This window comes from Camellia sinensis, chromosome 5 (genome assembly GCF_055761805.1).
Source record: "Camellia sinensis isolate YWXY chromosome 5, ASM5576180v1, whole genome shotgun sequence".
Classification (NCBI taxonomy): domain Eukaryota; kingdom Viridiplantae; phylum Streptophyta; class Magnoliopsida; order Ericales; family Theaceae; genus Camellia; species Camellia sinensis.
This window is the reverse complement of record NC_138965.1, coordinates 188,425,033-188,447,636: the sequence shown is the minus strand read 5'-3', so window position 1 is coordinate 188,447,636 and position 22,604 is coordinate 188,425,033. Positions and strand designations below refer to the sequence as shown.

The 22,604-nt window shown below is 40.4% G+C and overlaps 1 protein-coding gene and 1 long non-coding RNA gene across 2 annotated transcripts; both read right to left on the bottom strand.

Annotated features, from left to right (window-relative positions):
• Positions 1–11,342: 11,342 nt before the first annotated feature.
• On the bottom strand, positions 11,343–12,528 carry LOC145791070 (uncharacterized). Its single transcript, XM_082870865.1, has 2 exons — positions 12,343–12,528; positions 11,343–12,264 (listed from the first exon to the last, which is right to left on the bottom strand). The coding sequence occupies exons 1-2, from the start codon at positions 12,412–12,414 to the stop codon at positions 11,527–11,529; spliced, it is 810 nt and encodes a 269-aa protein (XP_082726991.1). The 5' UTR covers positions 12,415–12,528; the 3' UTR covers positions 11,343–11,526.
• A 5,849-nt stretch (positions 12,529–18,377) lies between these two features.
• On the bottom strand, positions 18,378–22,019 carry LOC145790302 (uncharacterized). Its single transcript, XR_014328984.1, has 4 exons — positions 21,736–22,019; positions 21,562–21,628; positions 21,215–21,343; positions 18,378–18,563 (listed from the first exon to the last, which is right to left on the bottom strand). It is a non-coding gene; the product is annotated as an uncharacterized LOC145790302 (long non-coding RNA).
• Between the last annotated feature and the right edge of the window lie 585 nt (positions 22,020–22,604).

Here is a 22,604-nt window from a genome sequence, read left to right as displayed (position 1 = left end):
GTTTACAGATTTGAAAAATGATTTGCAAAGAGAAAAGAAAAATGTTCACTTACAGTTTTTCTTCATTTTTTAAATATTTTTTTTGAAATTTTCAACCGAATACAGCGTTAATAATAGACATGGATTCAATGGCCATGTTTGATAGGGTTTATTTTCAGTTTATTTCAGCTTTTAGCTTAATTTAAGCTATTTTGATGTGTTTGGTTCAGCTTAACAATACAACTTATAGCTTTTTATAAGTCAAAAATCAACTTATTCTTTGAATAGGAAATGAGAAACTTAATTTATAAGTCAAAAATCAACTTATATTCACAGCTATAAGGTATAAGTTGTTAACCTATAAGTTATAATCATTTTCCCACAGTTCTACAAAACGGACCAAATGGCTCCTTGTGCCCGTCCATGCTTGCCCAAGATTTTTTGGTTTGAGATTACGATTTAGGGTCATAAGATCAAGTGAGGCAAAATTTTTGAACTCCATTATAATATGGGTTGGATTTGTAAGGAGTGCTTCAACCCCAAACCGTCCAGCCCTTCCCACCCATGAACTATATTATACAGCATATTTTTATAGATATAGATATTTTTTTATAAGAATAAATTATGCATTGCTCCTATCTAAAAAAAAAAATTATGCATTGCTAGTTATTTTAAAAATAAAAATAAAAAATTAGTTATAAAAATTAAATTGTTAGCCTTTCATAGGTAAAAAAAGACAGCCAAATAATTAAATTAATTATAATTTTTTTATTTTAAAATATGAAAAAAAATATTTATATTAAATAATATCAGGATCATGTGGGTGGGCTTGGAATTTTTTATTTTATTTTTGGATGGGCTTGAAATAAAGTGTAGGCCCAATTTGAAAATGGCTTCAAGTGTTATTATATAAATCTGATCCAAACTCAACCCAATCCGTTTTATTTGATGTCCACCCGTAGTGGCAATGAGTGGGGCAGGTGGTGGCATCGACAACAAAGGTAATGGAAGGAGATGGATGTTAGAGAAATTAGGATTTGAAATTTTTTTAGTAGTTTGATGCAAAGATAAAATTGTAATAAAAATAAAATAAAATTCGGAAGGTGCAATGAGATAATTTTGTTGTGTAAATAGAATCACAAAAAAAAGAAAAGAAAAAAGAAGGTAAATTTATTTATTTTTTAATCATATTATGTCTAAATTTTTTAATTTTTTAATTTTATACTTTTTACTTCATGTTTCATAGACATAGATGGACAACCGCTTAATAAGGGAATGACTACTTACATTATTATTTTTTTAAATCTAGAAAAGGCAAACTTATATAATTTAAAAATAATTAATAGCTAATATTACTTCTTCTTTTTTTTCTTCAAAGGACTGCGATCTGCCCTCTTGCATGTCTCTCTCTAGAATTATCCTTAAGTCTATATAGATTAAATAATTCTAAAAAATATCTTTAATTACAATCCAAATGAAACTTTAAAACTTAAATTTAGGAAAATATTTTGTAGCTTGAAACATTTTCCCCCGAATAGCCCAATTTTTGGAAATGACGTCGTTTTGATTTTGATTTTTTTTCTTTTTTCTTTTTCTTTCCTTTCCACTTCTCGTTTCTCTCTAAAAGGTTGAACCAAACTCAGAGAGAAATAGAGAAGGAAGAAGAGAGGAAGATGAGGAGGAAGTGAAGAAGACGGTGATGGCGGTGATGGCGAAGGAGGAAGATGTTGGCGATGATGATGTGTTGATGGTGATGATGTTGCTGTTGATGAAGATGTTCGCCGCCTCCGATCTTCGATTTTGCCTTCGATCTGTGTATGAGGATGTTGTGTTGAAATTTTTTTTTAGATTTTTACATTTTTTTTGGTTGATCTCTATGTGTGATGTGTGATGATGATGATGTGTTTGGTTGATGATGATGATGATTCTCTCTCTCCCTCTGTGCTGGGTTGATGATGATGTGTTGGGGTGGGTTTGATTTTTGGTTGATGATGATGCTCTCTCCCTCTCTCTCTCTGCTCTGCTCCTCTCTTCTCTTCTTTGTTTCTTTCTTTCTTTCTTCTTCTTCTTCTTCGTTCTTCTTCTGTCAAGAAACAAAAAAATAATAATAATAATAAATTCAAAACCACGTCATTTTAAATTCAGGGCAATTTTGAGTTTGAAAAATTCAAACTACATAGCAAAACCGTTAAATTTATATCATACATGGTATCTTTTAATCTTTTTTATTTTTATTTATTTATTTTGATTGCAGTAGCTTTTTTGAGCTGACAGTCACAATTTGTACTTTTCATTGGCCTTTTTGGTCAGATTGAAGAAATATGATTTATTATAGTTCCCTTCAATTTTAAAAAAAACGTATGTTCACCCATTTATTTTTAATTGTGATAATTGACCTTTTACCATGTAAATTAAGTTTAATTAATAGTAGAGGAATCAAATTGTAAAATTATATGGACATGAACTTATAGGCTCTTTAAAAAATGTAACAGTATTTCAAGTGCCAATTTTCCTGATCTCATTGAAGATATGTCACTATAATAAATTAAAGTTTTAGATATTAAAATTTATAAACGAAATTACTTTTTAGGATGGAAATATGTTAGTTACTAAAAGTATCATTTTTACATTTTTAATGATGAAATTAGACTTTTAATAATGATTTTTTTCTTTTAGACCAAAATTTTTGAATTTAAAAGTACACCTTTCGGCATGGAATTATCCCTAAACGTGCATTTATCAACTACGGAAATTTCTTAATGTTTTTTTGCAACAAAAAAATTACTTTTGGGGATGAGAGTTTAGTTCTTAAAAACCTTTATACATTGTAGTGTGTGAATGGAAAGTTAACATTATAATTTGAGTTGAAATGTCCATTAAGTGGCAGAGCTAGGATTGACTAAGACAAATTATTGGATCATGTCAGTGTGGAACACAAAATTTAGGGTGGTAAAAGAAAATTATAAATATCTCAAAACTATTATAACATTGTACCACTATTTAAAAAAAAAAAAATCTTAGTTTTAAATTCTATAGAACTCTCAAGTAATATGAAATAGAAGGGAAAAAAAAATGTCCCATTAAATATACACAATAAAAAAATATTTTCTTAAATTTTTTATGATTAAATTAGGAGTAAATCTTTGTCAATATTCTAGTTAATGATGGGTTAAAAAGGAAAAATAAATAAAGATATATATATATATATATATATATATATATTGGCCTGACCCAATTTTATATTTGTCCACCCCTGCTGCTAGTGAAGAAAAAAATCAATTATTGATTGCTTGAACAAGTTTAATGACCTTAAAATTAAGGGAAAAGTTAGGGATCATGAAATTTTTTTTATGAAAATGATCATGAAAAATTTATGATCCTTGGATTACCTTGATTAGTGTGTGGTGCTTTATTCTAAGTGTAATCCAAGGATCACAAAGCTTTCATGATTATTTTTGAGAGGGTAATTTTTGGGAAAAATTAGGCCGAGCTGCAAGTTGGGCTTTGAGGCCCAAAACGCGAAGGACTAAGTAAGAAGGCCGTAAAGGATACTCCGGCCCAGAGAGCAATGTTACTCCGGCTGGGAGAAGTAAATGTTACTTCGGCTCATGGATGTAAAGCTACTCCGGCCTTGGGAAGACAAAGTTACTTCGGCCCAAGAAAGAGTAAAACTACTCCGGTCTGGAGGCAACTCACAGTTAGGCCGATCTCAGAGTTAGTCCGGTCGTGACTTACAATGGTTAGGTCGGTCAGAACTTGTTACTTGGAAGTCTGATCTAAGCGCATCAAGGTTGAACAGGGCAGCCGAAGTAAAGATTTGGAGGAGAGGACCGAGCTAAGGATAGTTCGGCCTTCTGTGACTCGATATAGCCAAGTTTACTTCGGTCGAAAGGAAGTTCGGCCGTAAAGAAAACCATCCCACTTGGTTTGAGCAGTGGGGGAGGGTGTAAAAGGATAAGCATTATCCTTAAGAGATTGAATCCTAGGAGGACTCTGTATGGAGAAATACAAGTCCTACTAGGATTGTGCCATATGAATCTTATAAAAGCTCACAAGCATCACCTTGAAGGAGGTAATTGAACACAATCTTTCTGAAAACTTAGAGCTTTGTCTACTTGTCAAGTTTTCTGACTTAGGCATCGGAGAGGTTTCCGGCACACACCCGCCGGCTAGCTCACGTTTGTGTTTTCAGGTGACAAAGCGACGTCGTACGGAGGAGCGTGGACTTGGTCAACAGGATTATACGAGGAGAATTATTTCCTCCCCGTACAATTGGCGCCGTCTGTGGGAACAACAGACAAGAACAAAAACCTCTTGACTAAGCTTCTCCTTTTCTCATTCAATGGCACACATTGAAGACTTGCCGCAGTCCGCCGTCGACGGACTAACTCCAGAAGGGGGCGCAAGGCGTGAGGGATTACCTGCTGTCCCTCCCATGGCGGACTTGGAGACCCAACAACATAATTCCAGGAGGAGTGGCAGGGGAAGGCGGAATGGCAGCCCTCGTCACTCTCAAAGTCCCGACAGGCAAAGGAGGAGGATTGATCCTCAAGCCCTGGAAGATCGCGTAAAGGAACAGGATGAACTAATTCGAAGGATGGCGGCGGACATGGAGACTTTAAAACGCCAGATAAAGACCAAAGATGTGGCGACAGGAGAGGGGCGCAAGCATAAAACGCCCCCTCGCCACTCAGAGAATCGTAGTAGGAATACTACGCCCTCCCAAGGAGAGAGCAGAAGCCTCAGGACAGGCGACACTCACTCCTTATCTTCAAGAACTCGTCACTCCAGGTCTGAGAGGACGAGATCCGAAAGATCATATACTGAAGGAAGTACGTATTGGCCTTCACATTCACACCAGACCAGATCCAGACAAACCGAGTTACCCAGGTCATCCGACTTACGAACCGTGCTAGAAGAAAAAGCACGATGCAAGGAGGATGCCAGGGCAAGGGATCCACACCGAATTTCGGCCCTACAACGGTTGGCTCCTCGAACGCATGGAAGCGTCGAGGTTGGAATGCCAATACCGCAACCGGCCTACGAACCAGCGGACAAAGCATTGGCAAGGCTACAGACTTCGCCGTTTGTCCCAGCGATCGAAAACGCTCCCCTACCATCAGGCTTCCTTCAGCCGAAGTTCAATACATATGAAGGGAAGACGGACCCGTATTCACACTTGAGCCACTTTCGCCAAGTCATGGCCGTGTACAGGCGAAACGAGGCCTTAATGTGCATACTTTTCCCATCAAGTCTGGGCGACCTGGGCTTGACTTGGTTCGAAAAGCTCCCAGAAGGTAGCATAGCCTCCTGGGCCCAATTGGCAGAAGCATTCGTAACAAGGTTTCGGACAAATACTAAAACACCGGTGGAGATAGACCAGCTACTCTCCATCGACATGGGTGAGAAAGAAACTCTCAGATCTTACAACAGTCGCTACTGGGAGACATTCAACCAGATTGGAGACTGCCCCACCAATCTAGCCATTGCGCAATATAAAAGAGGCCTACCAGTAGGGAACCGACTAAGGGATTCAATTACCATGACGCCACCCCTCACCATGGAAGCCCTGATGGAGAGAGTGCATCAGCACATCAGGGTAGAAGAAGATGGCGCACGTTCCAAAGCCAAAACAAGTGCGGCCACGGTACCAGAAAAGAAAACCTCAGCAAAGGTTAATACGGTGGACCGAAGTAACAAAAATGGACGTGGCAGACGAGATAACGGAGAAGACCCAGACAAAAGATGGCTAAGAATTCGCACTGCCATAACCACGGTGTTCAAAAAACCAATATATCGGATTCTGAGCGAAATCAAGGATGAGCCTTTTGTCAAGTGGCCAGCCAAGCTTGGGGAGGCTCAGAAGAATTACGACGACAGATCACGGTGCACCTTCCACAAAGAAAAGGGGCACCGAACTGAGAATTGCACGCCCCTAAGACAGCATTTAGAAGAATTGGTGGCAGCAGGCCACTTGGACGAATACATTGAAGGAGGAGCGCAACCGGCCCCCCAAGATCATGACCAACCCAACAGAATGCCAAACGACGCACCACCACAAGGCATTATCAATGTAATTCATGGAGTTTTTGAACCTGAGCGCGTATGCGAGCTTAGAGGTTCAATCAAGAAGGCTGAACACTTTAGGGAAGTATTAAGTTCCCAACCCGCCATCAAGAAGGGGAGGACAGAGGCAACAAACGTCATGTCCTTTTCGGATAAGGACTTGGAACGAATTTACTGCCCCCATAATGATGCCCTGGTTGTCACTCTCCGAGTCAAGGATTTTGACGTCAAGCGGATTCTGATTGACCAGGGTAGTTCATGTGAGATCATGTATTACGACACATTCAAACAACTAAAATTGCAAGACAAAGACTTGGCACCTGCAGTTTCTCCCCTGATTGGATTCAACTCCATGCCAGAGTGGCCTGTCGGCAAAATAATCCTTCCAGTCAGAGCTGGAAGTGTATCAAAACAGGTGGAGTTCTGGGTATTGAAGGTCCCCTCCACCTACAACATCATCCTAGGCAGAACATGGCTGCATGCCATGCGTTCGGTGGCGTCATCATACCATCAGGTAATGCGGTTCCCCAATGACGCCGGTATAATTGAAGAAGTCTATGGCGATCAGATCATGTCAAAGTAGTGCTTCGCCACAGCAAATGGAAGCCGAGCTGCCAAAGGATACGTTCATTCGGTGGAAGAACCAGAGAGTAATGAACTATTCGCTGACGTCGGCAAAGAAGCTAATCAGAAAGCGGTGGAAGACTTGGTGGAGGTAAAAATAGATGAGAAGAACCCGGATAAGTTCTTCCTGCTTGGCTCATCATTGTCCAGCGCTGAGAGATTAGAGGTCATGGAATTCTTGACTTCCAATATCGAAGTGTTTGCCTGGACACCTTACGACATGCCAGGCATTGATCCAAACTTCATCAGTCACCAACTCAATGTCCACCCTTCCGCCAGACCAGTCATTCAACGCACGCGCAGATCGGCACTCCACCACGCCGAAATAGTGGCAGAAGAGGTAGGCAACCTGCTGGAGGCAGGAGCGATAAGGGAAGTGCACTACCCAAAATGGATCTCCAACACCGTCGTAGTGCCAAAAAAGAATGGTAAATGGCGTGTCTGCGTCGACTACAAAACAGTCAACAAAGCGTGCCCAAAAGATAGCTTCCCTCTACCAAGGATAGATCAACTGGTGGACTTAACGGCAGGACATAACCGACTTAGCTTTTTGGATGCATACAGAGGCTACCACCAGATCGCCATGCATGAACCAGACCAGGAGGTCACATCCTTCACAACACCAAGGGGGTTATATTGCTACAAGGTCATGCCCTTTGGCCTAAAGAACGCGGGGGCGACATTCCAAAGGATGGTCACCAAGATGTTTGAACCATTGTTAGGCAGAACAATGGAGGCGTACATCGACGACATGGTGGTCAAAAGCAAGGATGAGAATGACCATCTGAAAGACTTAGGCGAGATGTTCCAGATCCTGAAGAAACACAAGCTACGCCTCAATGCGTCCAAATGCGCATTCGGAGTTGGATCTGGCAAATTCTTGGGCTTCCTGGTGACCAAACGAGGTATAGAAGCCGACCCCTCTCAGATCAAAGTGATCCAGGAGTTGGAGAGACCAAACTCAGTTAAAGAAGTGCAACATCTTACTGGTATGGCGGCTGCACTCAACCGGTTCATAAGCAGATCGTCGGACAGGCTACGACCGTTCTTCCAAGCTTTAAAGGCCAAGTTTGAGTGGGATGAAGAATGCGACCGAGCTCTGGAAAGCTTAAAGGAATACATGTCTTCCCCACCACTACTTGTTACTCCAGTACCTGGTGAAGAACTCTTTTTGTACCTAGCAGTCTCTCAACACGCAGTCAGCGCAGTGTTGGTTCGTGCAGAAGGAATACAACACTTGCCCATCTTTTATGTCAGCAAGACATTGTTGGGAGCCGAAACAAGGTACTTACCATTGGAGAAACTAGCATTAGCATTAATGATGGCATCCAGGAAATTGGCGCACTACTTTCATGCCCACACCATAGTCGTCCTTACGGCCTTTCCATTAAAAGCTCTGTTTGAAAGGGCGAACTTCAGTGGGCGAATTTTGAAATGGGCAGTAGAGTTGGGACAATTCGATATCAAGTTCCAACCAAAGACCGCAATAAAAGCTCAATCTTTGGCAGACTTCGTCGCAGAGTTTACTCCTGGAAGTCATCATATCTGTCCAGTCGACCTGACTAACTCAACCGAACTAGGGACGGGAGTTGACGCCGGAATAACGCAACCCCTAGTGAAAGGTAGTCCATCGACCGAACTAGAGACGGAAGTTGACGCCGGAATAGCGCAACCCCTAGTGGAAGGTAGTCCATCAAGCACAAAGGCAGACCACATTAAGAACGACAAGGAGGAGCCAAACAAAGGCTCACCAGCAGTTCAAACAGAGGACGAAGGGCAGACAGCCAATATGGACTTTGAAGAAAACACCATCCTTGACCCCACGGCATCGTCTGACCCTTCCACATGCTGGAAACTATTTGTTGGAGAGATGTGGAAGCTCTTTGTGGATGGAGCATCCAACCGACATGGTGCAGGGCTTGGCATAGTCCTCATCTCTCCAGACGGCCTGGTTATAGAGCAAGCAATCAACCTTGGCTTCCCAGCATCCAACAATGAAGCAGAGTATGAGGCGCTTATCGCAGGACTCAAGTCAGCACACTTCATGAAAGCAGCCGAACTAATGGTATACAGTGACTCTCTGCTGGTAGTAAACCAAATTTCGGGCGAATACGAAACAAAGGACGACAGAATGGCCAAGTACCAAGAGTTAGTCAGAACAGAGATCAAGAAGTTTGATGTGGTAAGGATAGAACAAATTGGCAGGGAGGAAAACAGCCGAGCGGACGAGCTAGCAGGCCTGGCCTCAATGGCAGATACATCGATCCCTCATCCAGTACTCATCGACTTCTTACCAAGACCAAGTATAGAAGACCCCGAAGCAAAAGAAGTATATTGCACTGAATTAGGCCCTTCATGGATGGATCCCATCATCCTGTTCCTAAAAGACGGCATCCTACCAGCAGAGAAAAAAGAAGCCAACAAAATAAGGGCAAAGTCGCAGCGATTTTGGCTATCTCCATCTTTGGCATTATACAAGAAGTCATTCTCTGGGCCTTACCTCAAGTGCGTTCATCCCAGCAAAGTAGAAGCCTTCCTATTCGAAATACATGAAGGGGTATGTGGAAGTCATCAAGGGGGAAGGTCGCTCGCCTACAGGGCTATTTCGCAAGGATATTGGTGGCCGTATATGCAAGCAGACTCAGAAAAATATGTGAAGAAGTGTGAAAAATGCCAGAAATTCGCACACCAAATACATCAACCAGCAAGAGAACTCCTACCTTTAACTAGCCCATGGCCTTTCGCAATGTGGGGCTTAGACATAGTAGGACCACTTCCAACAGCACCCGGAGGCAGAAAATTCTTTCTCGCAGCAACAGACTACTTCACAAAATGGGTGGAAGCAGAAGCACTGGCGTCAATCAAAGAGAAGGATGTGAAGAAGTTTGTTTGGCAGAATATTATCACTCGGTTTGGCATACCAAAAGCACTGATCTCAGACAATGGAACTCAGTTCGACGGCAGGATCTTTAGAAGCTTTTGTGAAGAGTACAAGATAGAGTTCTACAATTCCACACCGGCATATCCCCAAGCAAACGGGCAAGCAGAAGCATCAAATAAAGTCGTCTTGGATGGACTTAAGAAAAGGCTAGAGAAGGCAAAAGGCAAGTGGGCAGATGAACTTCCTCATGTTTTATGGGCCTACCGCACCACACCTCGACGATCAACAGGAGAAACACCATTCTCCTTAGCATATGGAATGGAAGCGGTGATCCCACTAGAAGTTGGCCTCCCCACAATTCGAAGCGAAAATTTTGATCCAGACTTAAATGAAGAAGCCATAGCCTTAGAACTCAACCTTGCAGAAGAAAGAAGAGAAAGAGCGTTGGTCCACATCGCCGCATACCAACGAGAATTAATCAAAAAATACAGCAAAAAGGTTCATCCAAGACAATTCAAAATTGGCGATTGGGTATTACGCAAAGTAATGGGAAACACCTTGGTCCCAGGAGACGGCAAGTTAGGCCCAAATTGGGAAGGTCCTTATAAGGTGGTTGGGTTAGCCGGCAAAGGGGCATACCACCTAGAAGACAAGGATGGCAAGGCAATCCCTAGGCCATGGAATACGGCCAATCTCAAGTTATTTTACTTTTAGCTTTTCTTTTTCAAACATGTGTAATTTTTTCTTCCTTCAATAAAATGAGCAATTCTTTTTAGCACAAATTATTCTTTGTAAAAGTTAGCTTTAGAGACTAAGTTTTTTGCGAGCATTCTATTCAGAGTTAGCTGGAAAAACTAAACTCAGAGGTTGGCTGGATTAAACCAACATCCTTCCTAAGCCCAGGATAAGGATCCAGGCTGCAGGACATTTGGTCGGAATAACCAAATACTATAAGTTAGCTGGAAAAACTAACTTCAAATAGTTGGCTGGAATAAACCAACACCTGTAACTCTTCAGCCGAAGTAAGTGCAAGGCTGAAGAGTGGTTGGCTGGAATAAACCAACACCCGTAACTCTTCAGCCGAAGTAAGTGTTAGGCTGAAGAGTGGTTGGCTGGAACAAACCAACTCTTGCTACTCTTCAGCCGAAGTAAATGCAAGGCTGAAGAGTGGTTGGCTGGAATAAACCAACACCTGTAACTCTTCAGCCGAAGTAAGTGCAAGGCTGAAGAGTGGTTGGCTGGAATAAACCAACACCCGTAACTCTTCAGCCGAAATAAGTGTTAGGCTGAAGAGTGGTTGGCTGGAACAAACCAACTCTTGTTACTCTTCAGCCGAAGTAAATGCAAGGCTGAAGAGTGGTTGGCTGGAATAAACCAACACCTGTAACTCTTCAGCCGAAGTAAGTGCAAGGCTGAAGAGTGGTTGGCTGGAATAAACCAACACCCGTAACTCTTCAGCCGAAGTAAGTGTTAGGCTAAAGAGTGGTTGGCTGGAACAAACCAACTCTTGTTACTCTTCAGCCGAAGTAAGTGCAAGGCTGAAGAGTGGTTGACTGGAATAAACCAACACCTGTAACTCTTCAGCCGAAGTAAGTGCAAGGCTGAAGAGTGGTTGGCTGGAATAAACCAACACCCGTAACTCTTCAGCCAAAGTAAGTGCAAGGCTGAAGAGTGGTTGGCTGGAATAAACCAACACCTGTTGCTCTTCAGCCGAAGTAAGTGTATGGCTGAAGAGTGGTTGGCTGAAACGAACCAACACTGTACTCCTCAGCCAAAGTAATTATATCGGCTAAGGAGTGGTTGGCTGGTAAGTATAGTTTAACCAACCAAAAACCGAAATAGCACTTGGAGTAATAGAAGACATTACAAACCCAAGCATACACACAATAACCGGAATAAGAGAAGTGAAATTTTTATTCAAACAGAAGTCATTACAAGGGGGCTTAGTTCGGTTACAAAGAAGAAAAAGTAAAAAACTAAGAGAAAAGTTCATCAATTTCAGCATCGAAAACCGCATCGGCATCTACTGGAAGACCGGTCTCTGGCGGCAGCACTCCTTCAGTCACAACGGTGGCATCGACCGGAGCCACAGTTTCATTCGGCTGTTCAATAGCCAGATCTTCCACTCTGGACTCCGGCCGATCTGTCTGATCCACGTTTTCAACTGGAGTACCCCCAGAAGCAGAATCTTCGTCAGTATCTGAACCTTCAAGGAATTGCTGCTGCATGGCATCCGCGTACCCCGCAAGGGACTTCGGTATAAAGTACTCTGGAGGGTTGAAGACCTCGGTCTGTTGATCATGACCGAGCTTCTCCACAGCCGCCCTCCAGCCGCACTTGAAGAAAAGCTCCTTGGCGGCATCGCATTGCTTGACGTAGGCCTCCTCGGCCTCCTTGAAACCTCGCTTGTACCCCCCCTTGTCGACCGCCTCCATATTCTTTTTCAGTTCGCTCATTTCGGCGTCCTTTCTCTTCTCTAGCTTCAACAACTCCCGCAAATACTTGTCCTTCATAACAATGGCAGCTTTCTGCTTCTCCGCTTCCGCCGAATTAACTAGATCGGCAAGACGGCCGTTCTCCGCTTCCAGCTCGGCCATTCTCTTTTCGGCTTGTTGTAGTTCGGCCGACCTTGCTTCGGCTTCCGCCATCGCCTGCCTTGTGGTTTTGCGGAGCTCTTGGACTTTCCGGTAAGTGACATTGTTCTTTTGCAAGGCCTGGCAAAGCAAAGATACCTTTAGAACCGAAGTAAGAGTTGGAAAAATTTAGACAGAAAAAAGCAGACAGCTACTTACCAAGACCATGGACTTGGAAACAGACCGAATTGATTTCATTTCGGTATTCAGTTGCTTCAAGTGGTGCTCCATGTCCTTAGGGAGGCACACACTTTTGGCCAGGTTAAAGGCCAGTTGGTGGTCTTTTTCACCCACGACCGAATCAGTGACTTTGATGTTTCGGTCATTGAAGATCAAAGGCGGAGCCCACTTCAGGGATCGGGCTCGGTCAGTTTGTGCAGGTTGGGAGGCAGGTTGAGGACTTTGGGGGACGGTTTCGACTTCGTCAACAAGTTGTTGTTCGGCTGACGTAGATCGGGCGCGTTTTGAAGGGCGAGACGAAGAGGGCCGTTGTGAAGGAAGGGCCACGACGGCAGGCTGCACCTCAGTAGTTGGTGTTACTTCGGCTCTAGTTGTTGAAGTTAGAAGGGCCCTGACTCTGCTCTTCTTTGCCATTTCTTCCTCAGCGGTTAATGGAACAAGTCTTATCTCGGGCAAAGTGGGGTCCGGCTCCGGTGCTTCCTCGAGAAGAAAATCGGTTACTTTTGCCTTCCGTCGACCGCTGTAACGGTAGGTCAGTTCGAAATTTAGAAGCTTGGCCCAATCTCTTTCTTTAACCCGAAATGCGGCTCGCAAAACGCCGAGGTTAGGATAGCTATACAAGGAGTGGAGATGGGCGAAATCTGCAAAAAAAAAAAAAAAAAAAAAGACAAGTGTTAGTTCGGCTAGCAGATTAAGCAACCGAGATAACATACAAAGCGGAAGACCGAAGTAAAATTACCAGGCTCTCCCATTTTCCAATTTATAGGTCGGCCAGGAATTTGAGCTTGAAAATCCTCAAAGTTCCCAGAGACCCAAAAGAAATCATCATCATTGAGATCTTTGTCCGGAGTATGCTTAATTATCTTCTCTCGGCGGCGGCGAATTCTAAGGTAATATACCCACCCAGCATTCTTTGAACCGATGGAATACTGATGGAATATTTCGGCCAGACCAAGATTCAGTCCGGTTTGGTGGTTTAATGCGGCTATCCCCATTATAATACGATATGTGTTGGTGGATAGTTGGGTGGGACATAGCCTAGTCTGCCTAAGGAATTCGCAGATTAGCGGTTGGACAGGAAACCGTAGTCCGGTTTCAATTATTGATTGAAGGGTGAAAGGGACGAAGCCTTCATTGTCCCAGGGAGTAGCATCTTTCTTGGCCAACTCCAGTTGAACATCATCAGGAATCTGGTAGTCCTGCCTGAATTCGGCCATGCCACCAGGGGTTTCGACTAAATATCTATACTTACCCATTTGTTGTATAAATTACGGATAAGTTATTTCGGTACAAAAATTTGGCTCAGTAAGCTCGGTTGAGCACACGCAGGAGGGCCTGGGCAACCTAAGTCTGCAAAGTAGAAAGCAAGGGGGTTAAGCACAGATCGTTGGACCGCGCTACAAAATTATAAGCAAGATATACAAATCCTACTTCGGCTTAGTTGGCTGGTTCTACCTTGGCTCAACAGAAGGTTTCTTAGCTCGGTTTTTGAGCAGTTTAGACCGGTTTAACGTCTAGGGGCAGCTTTCCTGAGTTCGGTCTAAGAAACTTAGAAAGCTGGTTTAGTCCCAAGGCCTAAAACGGTTACAGTATAATTACTTCGGTTGAGCTCTCAGGGGCGGCTTTCTGAGTTCGGTTTGAGAACTAAGAAAGCTGGCTTGGCCCCAAAATCTTAGCTCGGTTATAGACCGAAGTACCGAGTTCGGTATGAGCAAGCTTGTTCGGTGATCTTATCTTGGCTAGAGTGGGTCAGAAGAAACTACTGATATTCCTACAAGTTCTAGTTCGGTTATGTTCAGAATCTATCCACATACATAACACAAACAGTTTTCTAGTCCGGTTGCTAGGTGATTTTGGATCTAAGATTCCTACAAAATAGTTCATACACATACAAGTTCTACTGGTTTCTTCATAGAAAGTACAAAAGCAGAGCAGATAAATGGAAGAAATGTTTCGCAAAAGCATACGAAAACTAGATATACAGTTGCACAAAACGAATGTAAAAGCAAAAACATGAAGGGAAAATGGATTTGCTTACCAGAATTAAATAAGGAAGGACTGAAGATGAAGACTGTCGCAGTAAAGAAAGAGCACGAGCAGCAAGAACACAGAGAGAGAAGATGGAGAAATGGCAAAAGTGAGGGGACCCTAGCCTCAGGGATTGATTTTGTTAGAAAGCCCAAAATTTGGGCGGGACTGTTCAAATTTCACGAAGTACGAAAGACGGCGTGACAGCCGTCCTTAGCCAACCAAAACATGCCACGTGTCATAAGAATGGGAAGCGTTACAGACATTATGATTGAAGAGACGTTTTTGACCGGACAAAACATGGCCAGGAGTAAAATTAGCTCGGCTTAAAACTCGAGAGTTTTTAGCTCGGCTGGAGAGGCTAAAGTATTTTTTAGCTCGGCTGGAAAAGCTTAAAACGACACTAGCTCGGCCAGTGGACTGGTAATCCCAATCATGCTATGCAGATGGAATTAAGGGGCAATTGAGAGGGTAATTTTTGGGAAAAATTGGGCCGAGCTGCAAGTTGGGCTTTGAGGCCCAAAACGCGAAGGACTAAGTAAGAAGGCCGTAAAGGATACTCCGGCCCAGAGAGCAATGTTACTCCGGCTGGGAGAAGTAAATGTTACTTCGGCTCATGGATGTAAAGCTACTCCGGCCTTGGGAAGACAAAGTTACTTCGGCCCAAGAAAGAGTAAAACTACTCCGGTCTGGAGGCAACTCACAGTTAGGCCGATCTCAGAGTTAGTCCGGTCGTGACTTACAATGGTTAGGTCGGTCAGAACTTGTTACTTGGAAGTCTGATCTAAGCGCATCAAGGTTGAACAGGGCAGCCGAAGTAAAGATTTGGAGGAGAGGACCGAGCTAAGGATAGTTCGGCCTTCTGTGACTCGATATAGCCAAGTTTACTTCGGTCGAAAGGAAGTTCGGCCGTAAAGAAAACCATCCCACTTGGTTTGAGCAGTGGGGGAGGGTGTAAAAGGATAAGCATTATCCTTAAGAGATTGAATCCTAGGAGGACTCTGTATGGAGAAATACAAGTCCTACTAGGATTGTGCCATATGAATCTTATAAAAGCTCACAAGCATCACCTTGGAGGAGGTAATTGAACACAATCTTTCTGAAAACTTAGAGCTTTGTCTACTTGTCAAGTTTTCTGACTTAGGCATCGGAGAGGTTTCCGGCACACACCCGCCGGCTAGCTCACGTTTGTGTTTTCAGGTGACAAAGCGACGTCGTACGGAGGAGCGTGGACTTGGTCAACAGGATTATACGAGGAGAATTATTTCCTCCCCGTACAATTTTCATGAAAGATTTTTCATGATACCTAACATTGTTATAAAATTAATAAGCCTCTTCCTTTGGGATTTATGGCTAGGTTTAATTTTGTGATAAAATCCCCAATACCCTGGTCAAACACTATGTGCCAAAAAATATTAATAATTTTGGTTTAGATTTTGAATCAGCTACAATTGTTTGTTGTTGTTGCCTAATGTTTGATTTGAACTTGTAGCTAATAAGCGCTTTCGATGCCAAAAAAAAAAAAACCTTAATATTATGAAAATTTATTTGATGCTTAGAGAGGACCTGGGTTGCTATTGTGAGCACAACAGCTTGACCTGAGCCCTATGTGAAGATTTGTCTTGAGATTATTTTGATAATTCGAACAGTCCAATATATAAAATTTATTGAGTAGATTATCCATGAAAAATCAAGTTAATTGACATTTGTAACCCATCACAAGGCCACATTTGTTTTTAAAAAAATAAATGGCTAGCATGATTTTGATAATTTAAAAAAATGTAGGATAAGATATGCAATTACGGATGTCCGATTAACATAATTTTTTTCATGGATATATATTTGACAAATACAATAAGAATGATTCAGATCGTCACAATAAACTCGGGATAAGTCCTATAGAATGTTCTAGCAACAACCTCAAGTCCATCTAGCAATACCCTTTCAAGTATGCAATAATTGTGCCAATAAAAAAAAAAAAAAAAAGTATGCGATAATTGTTCAAGAGATTTATATTCTTCTATTGTTCTTTAAAATAATAAATGTGACTCAGTGTTCTATGTTTTTGTTAATATTTTTTTTTAAAAGGTACAATGTACACAATTTAATATCAATTTCCAAAAGAACGGTATGCTCAAAACTCGAACGAATGCCACTAAAATGATAATTGTAAGTCTTATTGGTCAAATACTCGTCAAAAATATTAGGAAATTATTAAATTTTCTAAGTTGATTTAATGTAGAATGATCTATAAAACTAAAAGATTTTAACAAGTCTTTTATAAAAAAAATACAAACAAACAAACAAAAAATGGTTAATAATGCACGATGGCTTGCTACTTAGCAAAAAATTTTCAAATGCTGGCAGAATAATATACCCATCATTTTCATTTGCATCATTTTTTGTATGCGTGTTCAGGACTTCTATTTTCTGTACTTATAACTGGAGTTTTAACTGATGCAATCAAAGATGCTGTTGGTCGGCCTCGTCCAGACTTCTCTTTTGGCGTTGCTTCCCTAATGGCAAAGGGGTGAGACCTCTTCAACTACCCTAGTTTACTTATTTAAGTTATTATGTTATGTTTCCTCAGATTTATATAATTAGGTGTTATTCTTGTAGATTATTTAATACTTTCGTGCATGTCATGTTTAGGTATTTCATAATGTCACAAGGAATGTTATGCCGAACAAAAAAGTGTTTTCAAATAAGGATAACAGCCTAGTCTGAGCCTTATGTGAGTACAACAGCTTGATCTGAGTCCTATGTGAAGAATTGTCTTGAGATTATTTTAATAATTCGAACAGTCCATAATGTAAAATTCATTGAGTAGATTATCCATAAAAAAATCAAGTTAATCGACATTTGTAACCCATCACAAGGACACATTTGTTTTTTAATTAAAAAATAAATAGCTCGCATGATTTTGACAATTTTTTTTTTTAAAAAAAGAAGCAAGATATGACACTACAAGAATTAACACTTTTGGCAACAAAAAAATTGGTCGCTAAAAGTCAATTTTTGGTCGGCAAAAGTTATCCGCGACCAATTTTTTTGGTCGCTACTTTGGTCGTCAATTGATGGTCGGCAAAAGTAATTCGCGACCAAAATTGTGGTTGGTCGGCAAAAGTTGAATTTCGCGACTAAATTTTTAGTCGCTAAATGTTTAATTACCGCGACTAATTTATTTTGTCGCCAAAACACTTTGGTCGCGAAAAGTGATATTTTCCCGACCAAAAAGTTTGGTCGCCAATCGTGACATTCTGCGACCAAAAAATTTGGTCGCCAATTGTGACATACCGCGACCAAAATTTGTTTGGTCGCCAATTGTGACATTTTGCGACCAAAAAATTTGGTCGCCAATTATGACATTCTACGACCAATATTTTTTTGGTCGCCAATTGTGACATTTCGCGACCAAAAAATTTGGTCGCCAATTGTGACATTCTGCGACCAATATTTTTTTGGTCGCCAATTGTGACATTTCGCGACTAATCAATTGGTCGCCAATTGTAACATTCTGCGACGAAAATTTGTTTGGTCGCCAATTGGAACATTTCGCGACCAAAAAATTATGGTCGCCAATTGTGACATTCTGCGACCAAAATTTTTTTGGTCGCCAATTGTGACATTTTGCGACCAATCAATTGGTCGCCAAAACTATAAAAACAAAACCAAATTTTGGTCGCCAATACCCAATAAAATAAACCTGTAATTTATAATAATTCATCCAATTTATTCAATATAATCTGTAAAAATAAGAAATCATTCAAACCAACAAATAAATTGAATCATCAACATTCAACAAAATACATATATCAACAATTTCTGAACCTGTTTAATTAAAATCAACAACTACTATAAATTTACATCCGCAAATAATTCGAAACTACATATTTCATCTAGCATAAAAATTAAACACATAACAAGTACTTGTTATTATGTTTTAAATTTTTATCCATGTACATCAACCCAAAAATATAACTAGTAATCTACCAAATATTTTCTATACACACCCATCCAAAAATATAACTAGTAGTGTATCCAAAAATATAACTACTAGTCTACCCTAATATTTTCCATATACATCTATACAAAAATATATAATCCTTCTAAAAATACAAAAAGTGCCAATTTGTCCTGTACAATTTAGCTTTGTGCACGAGTTCATCCATCTGTACCAAAGAAAAAGAGAAATAATGTCAGTTAAAATTGGACAAATAATGAAAAATGTCCATGAAAAGCAAAGGTCACATTAGCAAATTAAAATGACTACCATTATCAAATTGTAAATAAAACAATAACATTCTTATGTCTATAGAATAAATTGGATGAGCCACAATTCCAGATCCAATATGGTGCCACACAGCAGAAACCAAACATGGCAACTGAAATTGATCCATCTTGTCATAACAAAATATACTTGAGAGAATTATATTTCTCATCCGGCGCTCGAAAATCAAAATTGATTCTTGCACTTCTCATCAGAAGGCAAAGCTCGACAATTAAATGTCTCACAGGATCAAACTTGCTTGATCCCCCATGCAAAGATGTAATCTCTCTCGCTGGATGAATTACATTTTTTTTTGAGCTGGTTTTCCCTTGACAGAGATACAAGCAACTTTCATTACCAAATGCCTTATTGTCCTAGAAGCAACTCAATCAATAACTAATCCTGTGGCAAGGAAGGATTTTCAACCATACAGAACAATAGCCCACACTTATTCAGGTTTGATGCTTGAGTGACAATAATTGCCAAGCATGCTGAAGTATTTGTTCTCTATTTCTATGTTACAACCATATCAATGAACTGCTGTGTTAAGACTTCCTGCTTATGTAGAAACTTTGTTCTACCTTAGAATATAAATAAGAGAAAATATGAATGTCTTTACCAAACATTGCCTCAAATTATGGGACATCTTGATTCAAATCCATACCTGAAATGCATGCCAAAGTCCAAATATAAAATTGGTGGTCAACCTCAAACAACCCAGTCTGCTGCACTATTTTAGAGTATTTAATCCACATAAGCTTAGTTTGAGAGCCCAAGACGAAGTGCACGATAAGCCCTAAAGAATGAGAAGAGGGGGTATTTCTATAGAAGGTAGGTGAGTAAACACCTGTCTTGCACTCATTGCAAAACAGTTCCAAGGCCCAATGTCAAGAACACTAAATGTTTATCTTCACATGCTACTAATGATATTCCACATCAACCAAGCACTCATTGCAAAACATTTTTTGGTCTATTATTTATAAATTATGATTGTTCAATTTAATATAATTATCTTCATAAATATAAAAAATCACCTGCCAATTGAAAAAAAAAAAGAAAAAAACCACCATCAAAGTTGCTACCCTATATGGAAAAATGCACACACTAGTGTAAAAGGAGAGATTGTGAAATGATCAACTTCTCATGATTGAAAATTTTGTAAAATAATCAACTGGTACATGACAACTGAATGAATAAAAAGTGTTGGAGCTAATTCAGATCTTTGATATCCATAAGACACTAAGTAAAAATTAGGAATTTTAGAACTTGCTAACAATTTCTTGCTATTTTAAGGCAATTAGGTACGTTTATCATCGACTAGAGAAACAATTTCTTCACACATGACTGCAAATTTGGTACAACTGAGTTATGGCTGATGGGGAGGCCCCTACCAGAGTGTAATGCTGTTCGAGATAAGTCTGCCAAATGAAAATGGAGTCAGATTTTGTACTAGATTTGTACTAGACAGTTCATCCTCAGAGAGTATATCTTGGTTTGATGACTAAGAAAATGATACATGAATATTTACCCCCCTTTCTTTTTACCTCCTACGTATGAACCATATGTATAAATATAGGACCTATCATATCTATAAAATAATAAGATCCACTATTATTTTTCAACGGATCATGCTAATGACAACTTCTAGTCTGTCTTTAAGGGGAGGTAATACCAAAATAGTTAGAATACTAAGCACTTTTTACATATTTTGATACATATTTAGCACGTATATCAATACTAATACTAATCATTGGGTGATCATTAGCATACATTTTTTTAAATATGGTGTGTGCATGGTGTTTGTTGTGCCGATCTGCATAATAGGCAAAAAAATAAAAAAATTATCCAGTGATAAATCAAATCTAGGTCGAGATAACATGTGTAGCATATTATAGGAAATATTAGTGTGTAATAAGCAAGGAAGCTTGGAACTTCCATGCATCTTCTGGTGACTTTAAGTATTATGATTTTTTGATAGTATCTTCTGTTGGTAATGGTATTGGGGTCTGTAGGGGCCTGGGAGGGTTAGGTTTTGTGTGGGAAAGAGGCTCAGAGGAAGGGTAGGGAAGTGGACATAGAGATGACAGTTTGAATGGGGGAAACACTAAAAAAAAAGTCTAACCTATCAACTAGATTGCCTTTGGAGTCTTAGATCCCAGCACTGGGACAACCCTAAATGATGCTCTCTCTCTCTCTCTCTCTGTGTAATATTTTTTAATATGAGATAACTTTTTTGTGCCAAACAACCTACTATTGTGGAAATCATTACCCCATTTGATTTTGTTTTTTGAGCACTTGATGAGCACCCATTTGAATTCAGCAGCTAAATTTGAAAATTACATCATCACAGCAAAAATAGCTTCGAACAGTAGGCCAAACAGAACAACTTCAAAGCAGAACAGAAACAACTTCAGCAACACAAAACAACCAAACAGTCCATGTTCAACTAAATTTAATATGGTCAGCTGTATAACTATGGGCCAACACAATGAAAATAAATTAATTACTAGTTCTTTCATTTCAGCAAATAGTCATAGACATGCTCATACTCACTTATGCACGTGTCATGTTCTCGCATGTATAATAAATTGCTGCCGCAGCGGCACTCATAACTACCCCAGGTATTCTTGCATTTGCACTGCGGGCATTGGCAGGCTGACCTTTCTTTGCATTCGTCAATATCTGGAAGACAGAATGGTCAATAGAAAGAGACTGAAATCTACAGGGTATCAGCCTACAAACCTACTAAATGTTTAAAGACAGTATGCTTGAAAAGAGTCATCGCCTAATTTGATATAGCCATAGCAAAATAATGGGCCCAACAAGCCTTGTAAATCCCAGTCATCTTTGTAATGTTCCACGACATTAATCAGTAAAACCAAGAAGTGGAAATACATTACCTTCACAAGTGTGCACTCCATCACCCTCGAATCCTGGTGGACACTTGCAGCCTTTTGTATGGTTATCCTAAAAGTTCGTCAAGAACCGCTCAATAGTCAGTGGGCAGTTAAAAAGAACTGAGAAAGTGTCATAATAATCAACTCTAACAGATGAGTTGAGTTTGAACCACTTACAATGCAAGCAGAATAGGTCCTGCCTTCCTGGGTCTTCTTCCAACTGCCTCCATTATTTAATTCACACCTTAAAGCACCTGAAGCTGTTAAACCAAATATGCCAAAATATGATGTAAATATAAATTTCTGAATACTGTGTGTATAAGTTCAACAGCTTGTTCAAAGTGTAAGATGCCCGCTTGATCAGAGTTAACATCATCTTTCTAAGCTAATGGCACTTTGTGTGCGGCTGCAGGATATTAGTTAAACATGTCTATTGGAAGAGACCATTAGGTTGTGTTAGGATCATGGAATGGGTAAGTATTTTATTTCTGTTATTCTTCTATTCATGAGTTGGATTTATTATATTATTTTGGGGGCGTGACACCGCATCCAATAATGAGGTTGAATATGAAGCACTTCTAGCCGGCCTGAAAAGCGCACTTTGACTACAAGCATCCGAGTTAATGGTCTACAGCGACTCCCAACTCGTTGTAAACCAAGTGTTTGGGGAATATGAAGCCAAAGATGGTGATATGACCAAATACCAAACTTTGGTGAGAGAGTAGATCAAAAATTCCAAGCTATACGATTTCAACATATCTGCCGAGAAGACAATAGCTGGGCAGATGAGCTGGCCGGTTTGGCTTCCATAGCAGACAGATCAATGCCCAGCCCTCTCTTGATTGAATTCCCTCCAAGACCCAGTATAAAAGACTCAGTGCAGATGGAAGTTCTTTGCACTGAGCTAGGTTCTTCTTCGATAGACCCCATCATGCTTTTCCTAAAAGAAAGAATCTTGCCGACTGACAAGAAAGAGACAAACAAAGTCCGCGTGAAGTTTGAGCGATTTTAGCTCTCTCCATCCAGCACTTTTTATAAGAAGTCAT